Raw genomic sequence first — 13,022 nt, 5'->3', positions numbered from 1 at the left:
TAGTTAGGGCGGAGCATTCGTGGTCAGAGGAGGACGACGGCGGAGGAGAAAGACGTTGTCGGAGAGAGCGGAGAGTCGAGATTTGAGGGCTGGGCGTGGTCGGAGAGAGAATATAAGGAAGGAGAAAGAGAGATTTAAGGATTTCTTCTGGTTCGGTGAAGAAGAAGACGCGTCCTTGTATACCAGACTATCCTAATTAGAAGCAACTAGTCGCTTCTAACTTTTAGGTGACCCAAATGCGGTCGTTTTGTTAAAAAATGAAAATTTTGGCGGAGGATTGAAACAAAGGACCAAATATTTCGTTCACGTGGAAGCAACAAGTCACTTCTAAATGACTGGAAATATTTTAGAAGCGACATATGTTTCTAAATGGCTGAAAATATTTTAGAAGCGACATATGTCACTTCTAATATTGAAATTTAGATTTTTTCAAGGAAAAATACTTAGATTTTCGTTGACTGTCGCTTCTAATAAAAAATGTCACGTCTGATTAGAAGCGACTTACTGTTTCTAATTTCAAGCATCGCTTTTAAAAGTCGTTTTTGTATTAGTAATCGTTTGCTTTGCCGAGCCTATTATGGCAAATTCTGGTTTAGATACGAAAATTAAAAACTCAGAGCGTTCATTTATTATCAGATTTCTGGCATAATATTAAATTCATTGAGAGTGATAGCAAAGTTATGATTGATGATGTAGATTGAACGTTATAAGAGAGGCACTAAAAAAACATCGAGGTAAAGCACGTGTACCGGGAGAGGAATAATGCAACGGATTCTTTGAGTAAATATGGACATGATTTAGCTTGTATTTATGTTTTTTCAAATTTATGATATTCCTTTAGACCCTCGTCGTTTTATTGTTATAAATAACAAAGGGTATATATATCACAAATTTTTGTATAATCTATGCCTCTTGCTACTCTTTTTTTTTCTTTTTTAGTTTCCTTTTTTTTTAAAAATATGTAACCACGTTTTTCTCCGCCATACATGAGGACTTTAAATAAATAAATCCGTGGTTTCGCCACGTTTTAAAAAAATTATAAATATATATATAAATAAAACAGAAAACTGAGAGCTATCATTATTTCACCACATTTAATTTCTCTTACACAAATCACTTTCTCCACGAGTTTCTTGTGTGCGACACCTGATATACCGGACGTCAAATTAATGCTATGAATTATATGCGATGAATGTCATTAGAGGCATAAGGAAACTATATTTCCTCACTCAACGTTATAGTGCATGTCCTCATTATACGAACCATACCCACCCAATTGATTGTGCAATTATCCGGTTAATTTTCTGTTAAAATTAAATTAGGCAACGCCAGTGCACTTTTTTCCTTAGCTAAAATATAGCGGTAACTATGATTAATATTATTTTGCCAACACTTCTCAACTGTTGACCCAATAAAAAAAATTTCTCATATCACACGTCCTTCTCATTCATTATGTACATGAACATGGGAAAAAAAATCCGAGTACATCCATCTTAATTGTTTGTAATTTCCAAAATGGAGTTTTCTATTGCAATTTGGTTTGTGATATCATTATAATACAATATATCCAACGAGATCTGAACTCTTGGGTCTTCCATTCTCATACAATCATATATGGTTTAATTGTAATCCATTAGTTAACAAATAAATGAATAAAGATTTTCCAAACCAAACAATATCATAAAGAATCCAAAAATAAAGAATGAGGCGTATGTGGATCTTCTTTTTATCTTTCTTTATAGGGTCAATATATTGTCATGTCATTAATACATTTTAATGTACGGACTGTCACATAAAAAACAACGGATATACAAAAGAGAGTATATATAAAGATGTCGTGTATGCAATGAAAATTACACAAAAGAGAAAATAGTTTTAGTTTCATTTCTCTCCGTCATAATATTATATACAATACACATCCGATTTTTTTCATATCTCTGCTAAAATGGAGTTTAGCGGAAGCTCGAGCGACGAACATGGTCAATCTTCCGATTCTCAAAGGAGCAAAAAGTTGTATCATCGTCATACTGCCCATCAAATACAACAACTCGAAGCGTAAGATATTTTATATACGTATATTACTTTATCGATCTCTTGTACTCTATTGAAATTTATTATCAAAAAGATAATTTTGGGTTTGATCATCAAGAATTATTTTATCTTATAGATTAAGATCATAGTGTTTCATTTTTAACTACTTATTAGTAATCTTGTTTATTAATCAGATATGATTTATTTTAATGTAAGGCCTTGGACAATCAAATATGAAGTTGACCTATAGTGATACATCAATTTATTGCGAGCGTATTATGCACACATATGTGCAAAGACGTCCCAATGCCAATTAATTAAACGATTATTGTTAATATTAATATTATTATTATTATTATTATTATTATTATTATTATTATTATTATTATTAGTATTATTATTATTATTATTATTACCAAAGTTTTTGTTGAGCCAAGTTTTTATTATTGTTGTATTTTTAGGGAGCTGTTATTGCCGTTTCTATGATTATAATAATTGTTAATATTATTATTATTATTGTTGTTGTTGTTGGTTTTATTTTAGCGAGTTTATTTTATTATTATTATTGTTATAAATTTATGAATTCATAGCTTGATCAAACGTTGATAATTTTGAATGCAAAGAATTTTTGGATTTTTATTGCGAATCCTTAAAATTTTATTCAAATTAGTAAATTCATGGTTCATTTTTGTGGATTTTACATGTATAGATTTTTCAAAAGATGTGCACATCCCGATGACAACCAGAGAAATCAGATGGCAAATGAAATAGGGCTTGAAGCCAAACAAGTCAAATTTTGGTTTCAAAACAAGAGAACTCAAATGAAGGTGCTCATCTCACTTTGTGTCAAAATAGGTTATTTAATTTTTGCAACTTAAATTATGTTAATAATAAATGTATTATAAACTCATGACACAATTAATTACAGACTCAAAGTGAGAAGATGAGCAATAGCAGTCTTAGGGCACAGAATGAGAGGATCTTATGTGAAAACCATGCAATCAGAGAAGCACTCAAGAATGTGCTTTGCCCTGCCTGTGGAGGACCACCTTGCGGCGATGATGAAGAGCGTCAACGCAGTTTGGTGCTATTGCAACATCAGAATGCTGATTTAAGAGAAGAGGTATATATATATTATGATATATATATATATATATATATATATATATGTGAAAACGTTTAATACTAACTATATGCACTCTTTTTTTCATTAAATAAATTGATGTTGCTTATATGTCAATTTACAACTTAATTTGTGGATGGTGATGATGAGGAATGGCTTATTATGTTATAGCTAGGTCACAACTATTGATAGCGAAATGGGCTGATTTTTTAAATTAATTTTTTTTAAAAATAATTTAAACATGAAATGTGCTGCATATAGATCACAATGGAGTTTCAACGTACTAGTAGAAGCAATGTAAATAACATTGTCTTAATATCATTTTATTAGTCCCTTGACTAATTGGAACAAACTTGAGCTTTTATGCTAACTTTTGAAACAGATACATTCATCATATGATTTAGAAGATAATAAATCAAATTAATACAAAGATTAAGGGAATATATCTTCATTTTGTTCGGCGGTATTATGTTATAGAACTATAGTATTCTCATTTAAAAGATGTCTGATTGCACAAGCATATCACAAAATGCATTTGTACTAAAACAAGACTAATTAAATTATTAGACTAAACGTATTTATGTATTCCTTCCAACTTTTTCTTCTATGTTCAAATATAGTTTTGTAGCAAATATTAGAAAAAGGGAAAAGAAACTTCATGATTTTAATTATTCCCAAAAATATTATTATTCACAGATCTACACACATTATTTTTAGTTTCTTGCTAGTACAAAATGATTCTTCATAATATATTTAGACATTTTCTTCCTAACTTCATTCATATATTTTAATTTGAAATCCAAATTACTTTTTAAGCTATTATATGCAATCAATCTTGTTATTAGGAATCTCACATTGAAAATAAATGAGAAAGTCATGAACTACTCTTCTGATTGTCAATTGGTTTTGAGATAAAACTCTAGCCAATCTCAAATTTCTACATTCTCATTTCCTACATGAACCAAGATTGTATGATTCTTTACCTCATACAAGAAAAATGCTCTATACTATGTGAAGCCATAATTGATTTCATTGTACAAATTCTCAGCATGAGAGGATGCTCACTCTTCTGTCGAGGTACATCGGGAAGCCTTTGCCAGAAGTCGAGAAGCTCATCGCAGCGAGCATTCCAAAGAGAAGTGCGCCACCTTTTTCACCGATGATGGGAGGTTCTCCGGTAACAATGAGACAACAGCCACATCAAGAAGGCAATAATGCAACTACAACCATGGAGAGGACTTTGATGATTGAGACCGCCGAGAGCGCTTTCGATGAAATCGTTAGCCTTCTGGGAGTGGACGAGCCTCTTTGGATAAAGCCAGATGGACGGTCCAACCAAGTCCTTCACCGTGACCATTACAAGAACATTGTTATGAGGAACACCAATAATAATCTCAATAGGACTTGTGCTACTAATGGGCGCTTTGAGTCTTCGAAATACTCTGCAATAGTCTCTTTGGGCGGCGTGCACTTGGTTGACTTGTTTTTAGATTCGGTGTGCAATAACTTCTACTCAACTACTATATAGAAACCCTAATTAGTCTTTTAACCGATCCTACGTTACTATTTCTTATTTTATGATCTCTTCTCTTTTTTTTGGTAGAGCAAATGGGTTGATCTCTTCCACACAATTATCACACAAGCTAAAACAATTGATGTCCTTGAAAATGGAGCATTGGGAAGCAAACATGGTGCTTTGCAGTTGGTAAGTAAACTTATACACTGAAACTATATATAGCTATTATTAATTATTTTTTTCATTATAATATAGGCGTGTTAAACTATACCCTAAGTTTGTGTGGCACAATTGAAACGCGCAGATGTATGGGAAGATGCACATATTCTCACCCCTGATTCCTTCGAGGGAATTCTATTTTCTTCGAAATGTTAGGCACGTTGAGGAAGGAGCTTGGATCATTGTTGATGTATCTTTCGACTGCGATAGCAAATTTCCCTCTCCCAACTGTTGGAAGTTTCCCTCTGGTTTTATGATTCAAGATCTGCCTAATGGCACCTCCAAGGTACGTAATTATTATTGTCCTTGTTGCTATATGTGTACACATACCATTGCCTTTACCCAACTTTCTGTATTGTCAACTTTTGGCTACATATTATAAAATTGTAATTAAATTATACAATACTTGGTAAATTAAATAGCAAGGGAAAAACGGCTACTATTAATTGCTTTCATGCAGCAAGTTCATTGGCTATTCTACACAATCATTTCTAGAACAAAAAAAAAAAATAAGAGTTTTGATTGAAAAAATTAAAAAGAATTCTGGATGTAGTTATGTTGTCACGTTTCAGGTATTTCTATATTTAAAAGTACAAATTAAATGTGAGCATTGTATCATAGTCCAGAGACGTTGACCATCACTTTATTGTCAATTGCAAAAAGAGAAGTGTTTAATTGGCAATAAAGAAATATAGTAAAGACGCATATAGTTTGCGTTTTAAATAAATTAATTATATCGACGAACACCTCTCTCCTTAATTGTAAGCAAACTTGAATGTTTTCAACTATATATTTTTAAGCTTGTATGATTTTTATGTCAGGTAACTTGGGTGGAACATGTTCAAGTGGATGATAAGGGTCAACTGCACAAACTCTACAAAGATATTGTGTCCAATAATAGTTCAATTGCATTTGGGGCTGAGAGATGGGTTCGTACACTCCAGAGAATGTGCCAGCGATATGCCTATTCTGCTAAATCATCTGCGTTTGAAATCGGAGGAGGTAGATCGTCATCACAATTTTCTTTAGGGAAATCATTAAAAAAAATTTAAAAATAAAATTATTGATGTTTAAATTAGTTACCAAATTTACTTTTTTTCTAATTTTTTTTTCGCTAACTATATCGCAGGCTCCGCATTATCGATAAAATTCGTTACATTAGTATTTAATGTTTAGGGTTTTGGCTTTAAATATAGTATCTTAATCTCCGTATCCCTACACTTTAAGATAAAATTCAGATTTAACATTTAGGTTTAGGGTTTTGGGTATTGATAATTGCATCTTAAACTTCGTATCCCGAAACAATATTGTCAATAAGTTTGTTAGATTTAGTAATTATTGTAATGGTTTCAGCTATCGATTATCGTATCTTAATCTCGGCATCCTGAAACAATATTATTGTTGATAAAATGTGTTAGATTTAGTATTTATTATTAGGGTTTTCGCTACCGACAATTGAATCTTAATCATATATTAAGCTCGATATCCCTAGACATTCTTGACAAAACTACATTTAGTATTTAGGTTTAGGGTTTTGGAGTATCGATGTATTTACTAAAAAAAAGGTGGTAAATATTGAATATGATACATAGGAATCATTTACTTTTTAAGTAAACGGGGATGGCACCACGAGATATTTAATTATTTAGCCTCAATCGGAAAGCAAAGAAATATGAAATACAAAACCAAGAATGCATATAAGACATATATAGGTTACACAATTTTTTTTTATGCTATCTATCCCCTTGCACTATAGTTTACAATCGTATGCAAACATTACAAGGAAGTAGACACCTAAAAAAAGCCATTTTTTCTATTTTGTTTTAGAAAAAAGTATTATATGATGGATTCAAAATATTAAACTTTAACCGCATACATAATGTAACATATACTTATTATATTTGTTTTTTTATTTATTTTATATATATATATATATATATATATATATATATAGTGAGGATAATGTCAGGAAGTTATAGGGGTGTGATGAAGCTTTCCGAGAGAATGGTGAAGGGGTTCTGCGAGATGTTGGGGATGTCGGGAAATTTCGACTTTTCACAGTTGTCGGAGGCAAACAGCAGCGGTATTCGTATCTGTGTCCGCAAAGGATTTGAGGAAGGGCAGCCCTTTGGCACCATCGTCACCGCCGCCACCTCTATTTGGCTTCCTCTCCCTCCCCACTCCCTCTTTGAATTCTTCATGGATGACCAAACTCGCCTTCAGGTTCTCAATTTATATAAATATATAGAACAGTATTGTTATTAATCAGCGCGCTGAAAATTACATATATATATATATATGTATATATATATATGTATATATATATATGTATATATATATATATGTATATATATATATATGCAAGGACGAAACAACAGCCTGCCAGTGCCCCCTAAAAAATTGCACTTTTTATCCGTTTTCATACATGTTACATTTTTTTATCTTAAAAATTTATTAACTAGTCCCCCTGAACTTTTTTTTTGTATATTAGTCCCCCTAATCTAAATTTTTTTGTTTCGTCCCTATATATATAAATAGCCAACAATAGTTTTCATAAAAATTTATCCAGGCAAAATGTTTAATATTGTATCTTTTTCCAATCCCTAAAAAATAATGCCCTAAACAATGGATATAATTCTTAAGTTTTTTTTTTTTGAAAAATTGTACAAAATAATCATTTGAAATTTATTGATTAGCAAAATAGCCAAGGTTTCAACTTTTCAGCAAAGTAGCTAAATTTACGTTTTCAAAATTTTTTTGACAGTCAAGATTAAATTTTTTGACGATTAATATAAGCAATTTATCACTTTAAAAAAATTAATCTTGGGTTCAATTTTTTTTTTTAAATCAACTTGCTGCACATTTTGGCTATTTCACTAAATTAAGACAAACATTGGCTATTTTGCAAATTCATAACTCGAAATTGACTATTTAATTAAATCACCCTTTTTCACAACAATGAAAATATACAAGAGCAGTAAAAATTATATATATAAAATTATGTTAGTGTAGATTACTGTTTCTCAAGTCTTTCTTTTTTTTTTTTTTTTTTTTTGCGCTTCGTGATTTTCAGTGGGACGCGCTCTCTGATGGTCGCCCTGGGCATGAGCTTGTTCATATCAAAACCGGAGATGATCCTGCAAACTGCATTTCCATTAAAAGGGTATGTCTCATATATTGCACATAGTATTTTTCGTCTTAGAATAGATTTAAAAAAAAATACTATGAGATGCATTAATCCATATGAATACAATACCTCTTTTGTGAGTTTAATGTTTGTACATTTCCACAGCCTCTTATCCCAACTCAAAACAACATGGTGTTGCTTCAAGAGAGCTGTGTTGACCCTTCAGGATCACTGATAGCTTATGCGCCGATCGACTTCCAAGGACTCGGGATGGCTATACGCAGCAATGAGGAGGCCCTGAAAGTGCCGATCCTTCCTTCGGGAGTCATAATCACCACCGATGGTCGCAGCATCGACAACGACAGGCCTGGCAGCTCCTCGGCAATCATGTCTGGTTCTCTTCTCACTTTGGCTTTTCAGATTTTGCTCACAGGTGATCATCTGGACGTGGAAGCCGTGGCTAATGTCAACGCTCTTGTCAGCTCTACTGTTCAGAAGATCAAATCCAGCCTAAACTGCCCCAATCTGGATTGAACACTCCTTTATTTGATGTTTTGTTTAGTACTGCTTGAAAACTCTTTTTGAGAGATGAGTTTTTTTTTTTTTTTTTTTTTTTTGAGAGATGAGGTATCAGCCAGGAAAACAGTTGTGTCGGAAGTTCTATTTTTTGCTTTATGATATTATGATATGTGAAACTATTTTGGAATGTTTTGTGCCAGTATTAATTGCACTCATGTGGCGCATAAGTTTAATTTTGAATTTTGTGAAGATTTTATTATATGAATCAGCAATTTTCGTTATATATATAGCTAAGTGATAGATTAAAAAAAGATTAGGGCACAGTAAAATACCCACTTAATTGTTTATTAAATTAAACAGAAAGTGTATGAGTTTGAGTACCAATAATATATTGGCATCCTTTCATGATATTTTGCAGAGGAGGCCCACTTTCTCTACCCATTTAAAATTGATAGAAATGAAGCCCTACTTATACACCCTAATTTTCTAACCTACCTAGCCTGTGTTTAAAACATGTAGAGCTGAGCTTGTAAAGCTCGTTCTTGGTGAGTCTCAGCTTAGCTGGCTTCAGCTGGGTTGGTGTCGGATGACAATGAGTAGGGTCCTACAAATAATTTTCTAATTTTTAATGGGTAATATACATATCATACCAATTACCATGATTTTCTTATTTATAATAGATAATTAAGGTATTGCGGGTACGTGTGTACACAAACAAAATTGTCATCTCTAGGGTGGTGTTAATTACCCTCGGAGCACATAATAGCGCCTTCGAGTGGCTAGGGTTTGCGATTATTCATTCTTTTATGTCAGATAATTAATAACTTTCATATCTCTTTTTTATCTGTCTTTTCTCAATCTTCTCTTCTCTCTCACACACAATTTATCTCCAAGAATAAAATAACAAAAAATTAGTCAAATAAGCTACTGAAAATCTAAGAATTACTAAATAGCCAACCTTTTATAAAAGATTTTGTAAATAACCACCTGAATTTATTTACGGCACTCAAAGATACTTAAAAACATTCCCACCTATTTTGGATTTTTTTTTTTAAGTGTCGTAAATAAGTGGAGGTGGCTATTTTACAGAAAAATTTACAAAATGTTGGTTATTATATAAAACGCTATAAGTCAAATGACTATATAACTAAAAGACAGATAAAATAATATAAAACGTCTCATATTCTAATAAATCATATCATAGCATATCCAATATATGATTTATTTCTTATTATAAGATATATTCTAAGAATAGAATATTATTCAATGAAAATTCGTTCATTTCTCTCAAATTCTATGAGAGTTTTCTCCATCTATTCCTTCATTTTCGAGCTTTGATCATATTACCCTATTTCATTTTCAAGCTTCAATCATTTTGATTTTTGGCCACTCGCACTGCTATCGTGCACACATAATAGGAGCTATTGTTGCTATACATATCTCTACTTTAATGAAGTTTCGAGTAGGTTTGCCTTAAAAAAGCTCTTTCCACTTTTTATTATAGGAAAATAATACATATATATGTATTATGCGTTTAAGTGAAATGTGATGTGTTTGTATTTTAGTTTTCATAATGTCGTGGTTGTACTTTCTATTTTATGAAACATAATTTATGCTACAGAATACTTTTTGTAGACTTTTTCTTCATTTTGACTTTGAAATTTGATGGAAATCTCATTCTACGCTTGATTATTGGAGCTATTTGTGATATTTTAAAAAAAATCGAAACTTAAAACATAATCCAAGAACATTGAAGATGTTTGGTTACTTGAGAGAGTTGAAATGGTTTAATTTATGAATTCTACAAAAAAAAAAAAAAAAAAAAAAAAAAAACAAAGCAGAACAAAGAACATGCCAAGCAGAAATGTACTCCATTGTCGACGAAGATCTCAACCTCGTCTCCAAGACCGCCAAGATCGATCCATGGAGTTTGCCGCTAAGGCCTCCAAGACCGCTGAGGTTTGAAATTCGCTTAGATTTGTAGCCTAATACTAAAAACAAAATCAAGAAATAACAAAGAAACAAAGAAAACAACGCTAAAAAAATCAACGAAGAGCCCATGTAGAAGTGGGCATAAGCAATTGAGTCTAGACTCGAGAGACTGCCTAGCAACATAGAGGTTCCCTCTCTCGAACCCTCTTGGCCATGATTCTCAAATATGAGAAGCTCCTCAGAGAAGAACCTCCATCTACGGCGTAATGTGGAAGAAGGAAAACGCTATGGATTTTTGCGAGCTCCATGGATCACATGGTGGTTATGGAAACTAAGACTCAATTTTATCTTATTTGGTCATGTTCTCCGTTTTTTTTTTTCTTCGCTGTAAAGTTGGAATTTCATAAACTAAAGCACTTCAATTAGCTCAAAAAATTCAAAACATCTTCAATATATTTTTAGTTTTCTTCGGCTTTTTTTCAAGTATATCACAAATAACTCTAATAATTTAAATGGAGAAAAAGTCAACAAAAATTATATCATTCAAAACTAAAAGTACAAACACAAAATTCTAAAAATTGAACGGATATATATAAATTATTTTTCCTCTTACTATTCTGGCCTCGTCGTATATTCTTATGGGATTTGGTGATATAATTAGTGCGGTGAGGTGGAATTTAGGTGAAACTTTGAAAGTGGATGTGGTAGGGTAGGTGTGTGTTAGACTTATACGGTTATACCGCATCTCTCTTATCCGCCACGGAAAATTTGCCATCATCTTTTGGTTTTATAACAAAACTGCCATTTATAGACATCCTAGGAAGCTCATTGGCCACAACTTGACGTCGTTTACATTTCACTATTTCACATATATATCCCGCTCGTGTCTAAATTTGCATTCGCAAAAATTTATTATATATAGTTCAATATAAAAGAACTAAAGGTTAATGTGTTGTTTCAGTGTTATCTTAATTATAAACTTATTCTTTTATGGGAAAATAAGGTATACATACCGTGCGTTTTAGTGAAATGTCGAGTTTAACATTCGATTTTAAAAAGTATTGAGTTTGTACCTATATTTAATTAAAATGATAGTACCTCGAACTTTTTTTATTGCATTTTCATTGATGTTGACTATGATATAAAAAATTGAATCAAATCTCAAATCAATACCCTAATCTCAAAATTTTCAATTTTGAAATAAAAAATAGCCATATATCGAAATAGACTAATAAAATTCATACTTCCCAATATATGGCTTCCTTCCGTGTTCGAGTTGCAACTATGAATCATGAATTTCACGCTCGAATAAATTGCATATAGGGCACCAACAAATAAGAGTAAAATAGGGTTTACATATAAATATTAGAGTCAACATCAATGAAAAATCAATAAAGGGACGATTAGTGGTAGTGCTATTTATTTTAAGGTACAATTTTGTCATTTTAATTAAACAGAAGGTACAAACTCGACATTTATAGAACTTAAAGTTAAACGCAACATTTCACTAAAACACAAGATATATATGTCATTTTTCCTAATTTTATTATGACACTGTAATTAAATTATTCTTTATGATCATAAACTTTATATGTTAGTAAGAACCATATGTTTTATGTAGCTAATTATCATTAAAAAAAACATTTTATTCTCCGTGTGACACAGACTAATTTTCGTCAAAGAATATATATATATATATATATATATATAATATATATATATATATATATTCGGCGGTTTTTACGTTTATTTAGACGATTGAATCGACATAAACTATGGACGTCGAAACTAGAAGAACTCGAAATTTTTGGTTCCGATGCTACAAGATAAGCCACCCAAACTTTTGGTTCCGATGCTACAAAATAAGCCACCCAAACTTTCGATTTCATGGCATGTTGGAATAGAATTTCTAGTTCCATGCATGAACATAAAGTACACGGAAATGTATTCCTTCCTATTATTACCGTTAAAGTAAACAAAATATTCTTAATAAAATCGTGTTGTTGGATTAATTTCAAACGATCCAGATTATGTATTCGAATGTTTGTCACGACAAAACTCTCGTGTTCATAGCGACAAACCCTCGTGTTCGCTGCGGCGAAAGAGTTTATTATTATAATATATTTTTGTACGCTCTTTTTTTAGAGTCGTTCGAAATTTTTGAATGTGAAATTTTTAGTTCTCAACGTCTGAAAGCGGAAGGGGAAATTAGCTAGAAGCAAAATGGCATCCATCCAATCGCCTCGGGTTTAATCCATTTTTTGGTAGGAATGACAGAAGAGTGATGGATTAAATATGAGGAATTGAAAAGTGGATATAAATCACTTGTGTTGTTTGGTAGAGATGATGAAAAATAATAAAAATGGATTAGAAGGGATTCATTTTCGCGGGCCCCACCAAAATTCATCTTTCCCAATTTGTGTAGATTTGGAAGGATGAAAACAAAAAATGGAGTAAATCACACATATAACATCTATGAATATAATTTATTATGTACATATAAAGGTAATATAGTAATTTTAGTACAGTAAACATCAATCATTCTTATCTATTTT

At 31.7% G+C, this 13,022-nt stretch overlaps 1 protein-coding gene across 1 annotated transcript; it reads left to right on the top strand.

The window, feature by feature from the left end:
- The first annotated feature begins 1,945 nt into the window (after positions 1–1,945).
- On the top strand, positions 1,946–8,550 carry LOC149406891 (homeobox-leucine zipper protein HDG11-like). The gene is made up of 10 exons (XM_089617913.1): positions 1,946–2,055; positions 2,741–2,858; positions 2,960–3,154; positions 4,203–4,649; positions 4,758–4,859; positions 4,975–5,175; positions 5,711–5,891; positions 6,859–7,112; positions 7,963–8,052; positions 8,182–8,550. The coding sequence occupies exons 1-10, from the start codon at positions 1,946–1,948 to the stop codon at positions 8,548–8,550; spliced, it is 2,067 nt and encodes a 688-aa protein (XP_089474039.1).
- The last annotated feature ends 4,472 nt before the right edge of the window (positions 8,551–13,022 follow it).

Source organism: Urtica dioica, chromosome 1 (genome assembly GCF_054948205.1).
Source record: "Urtica dioica subsp. dioica isolate 48M chromosome 1, U.dioica_male_clone48M_v1_H2, whole genome shotgun sequence".
In the NCBI taxonomy this organism is placed as follows: Eukaryota; Viridiplantae; Streptophyta; class Magnoliopsida; order Rosales; family Urticaceae; genus Urtica; species Urtica dioica.
The sequence above is the reverse complement of the archived record's forward strand: the minus strand, read 5'-3'. Positions and strand labels throughout refer to the sequence as shown.

Excerpts from the sequence above, each read along its gene's own strand:
- LOC149406891 (XM_089617913.1), top strand. The coding sequence starts at position 1,946 with ATGGAGTTTAGCGGAAGCTCGAGCGACGAACATGGTCAATCTTCCGAT. Across the intron at positions 2,056-2,740 it reads CAAATACAACAACTCGAAGC|ATTTTTCAAAAGATGTGCAC; the intron begins GTAAGATATTTT and ends TTACATGTATAG. Across the intron at positions 7,113-7,962 it reads ATGACCAAACTCGCCTTCAG|TGGGACGCGCTCTCTGATGG; the intron begins GTTCTCAATTTA and ends CGTGATTTTCAG.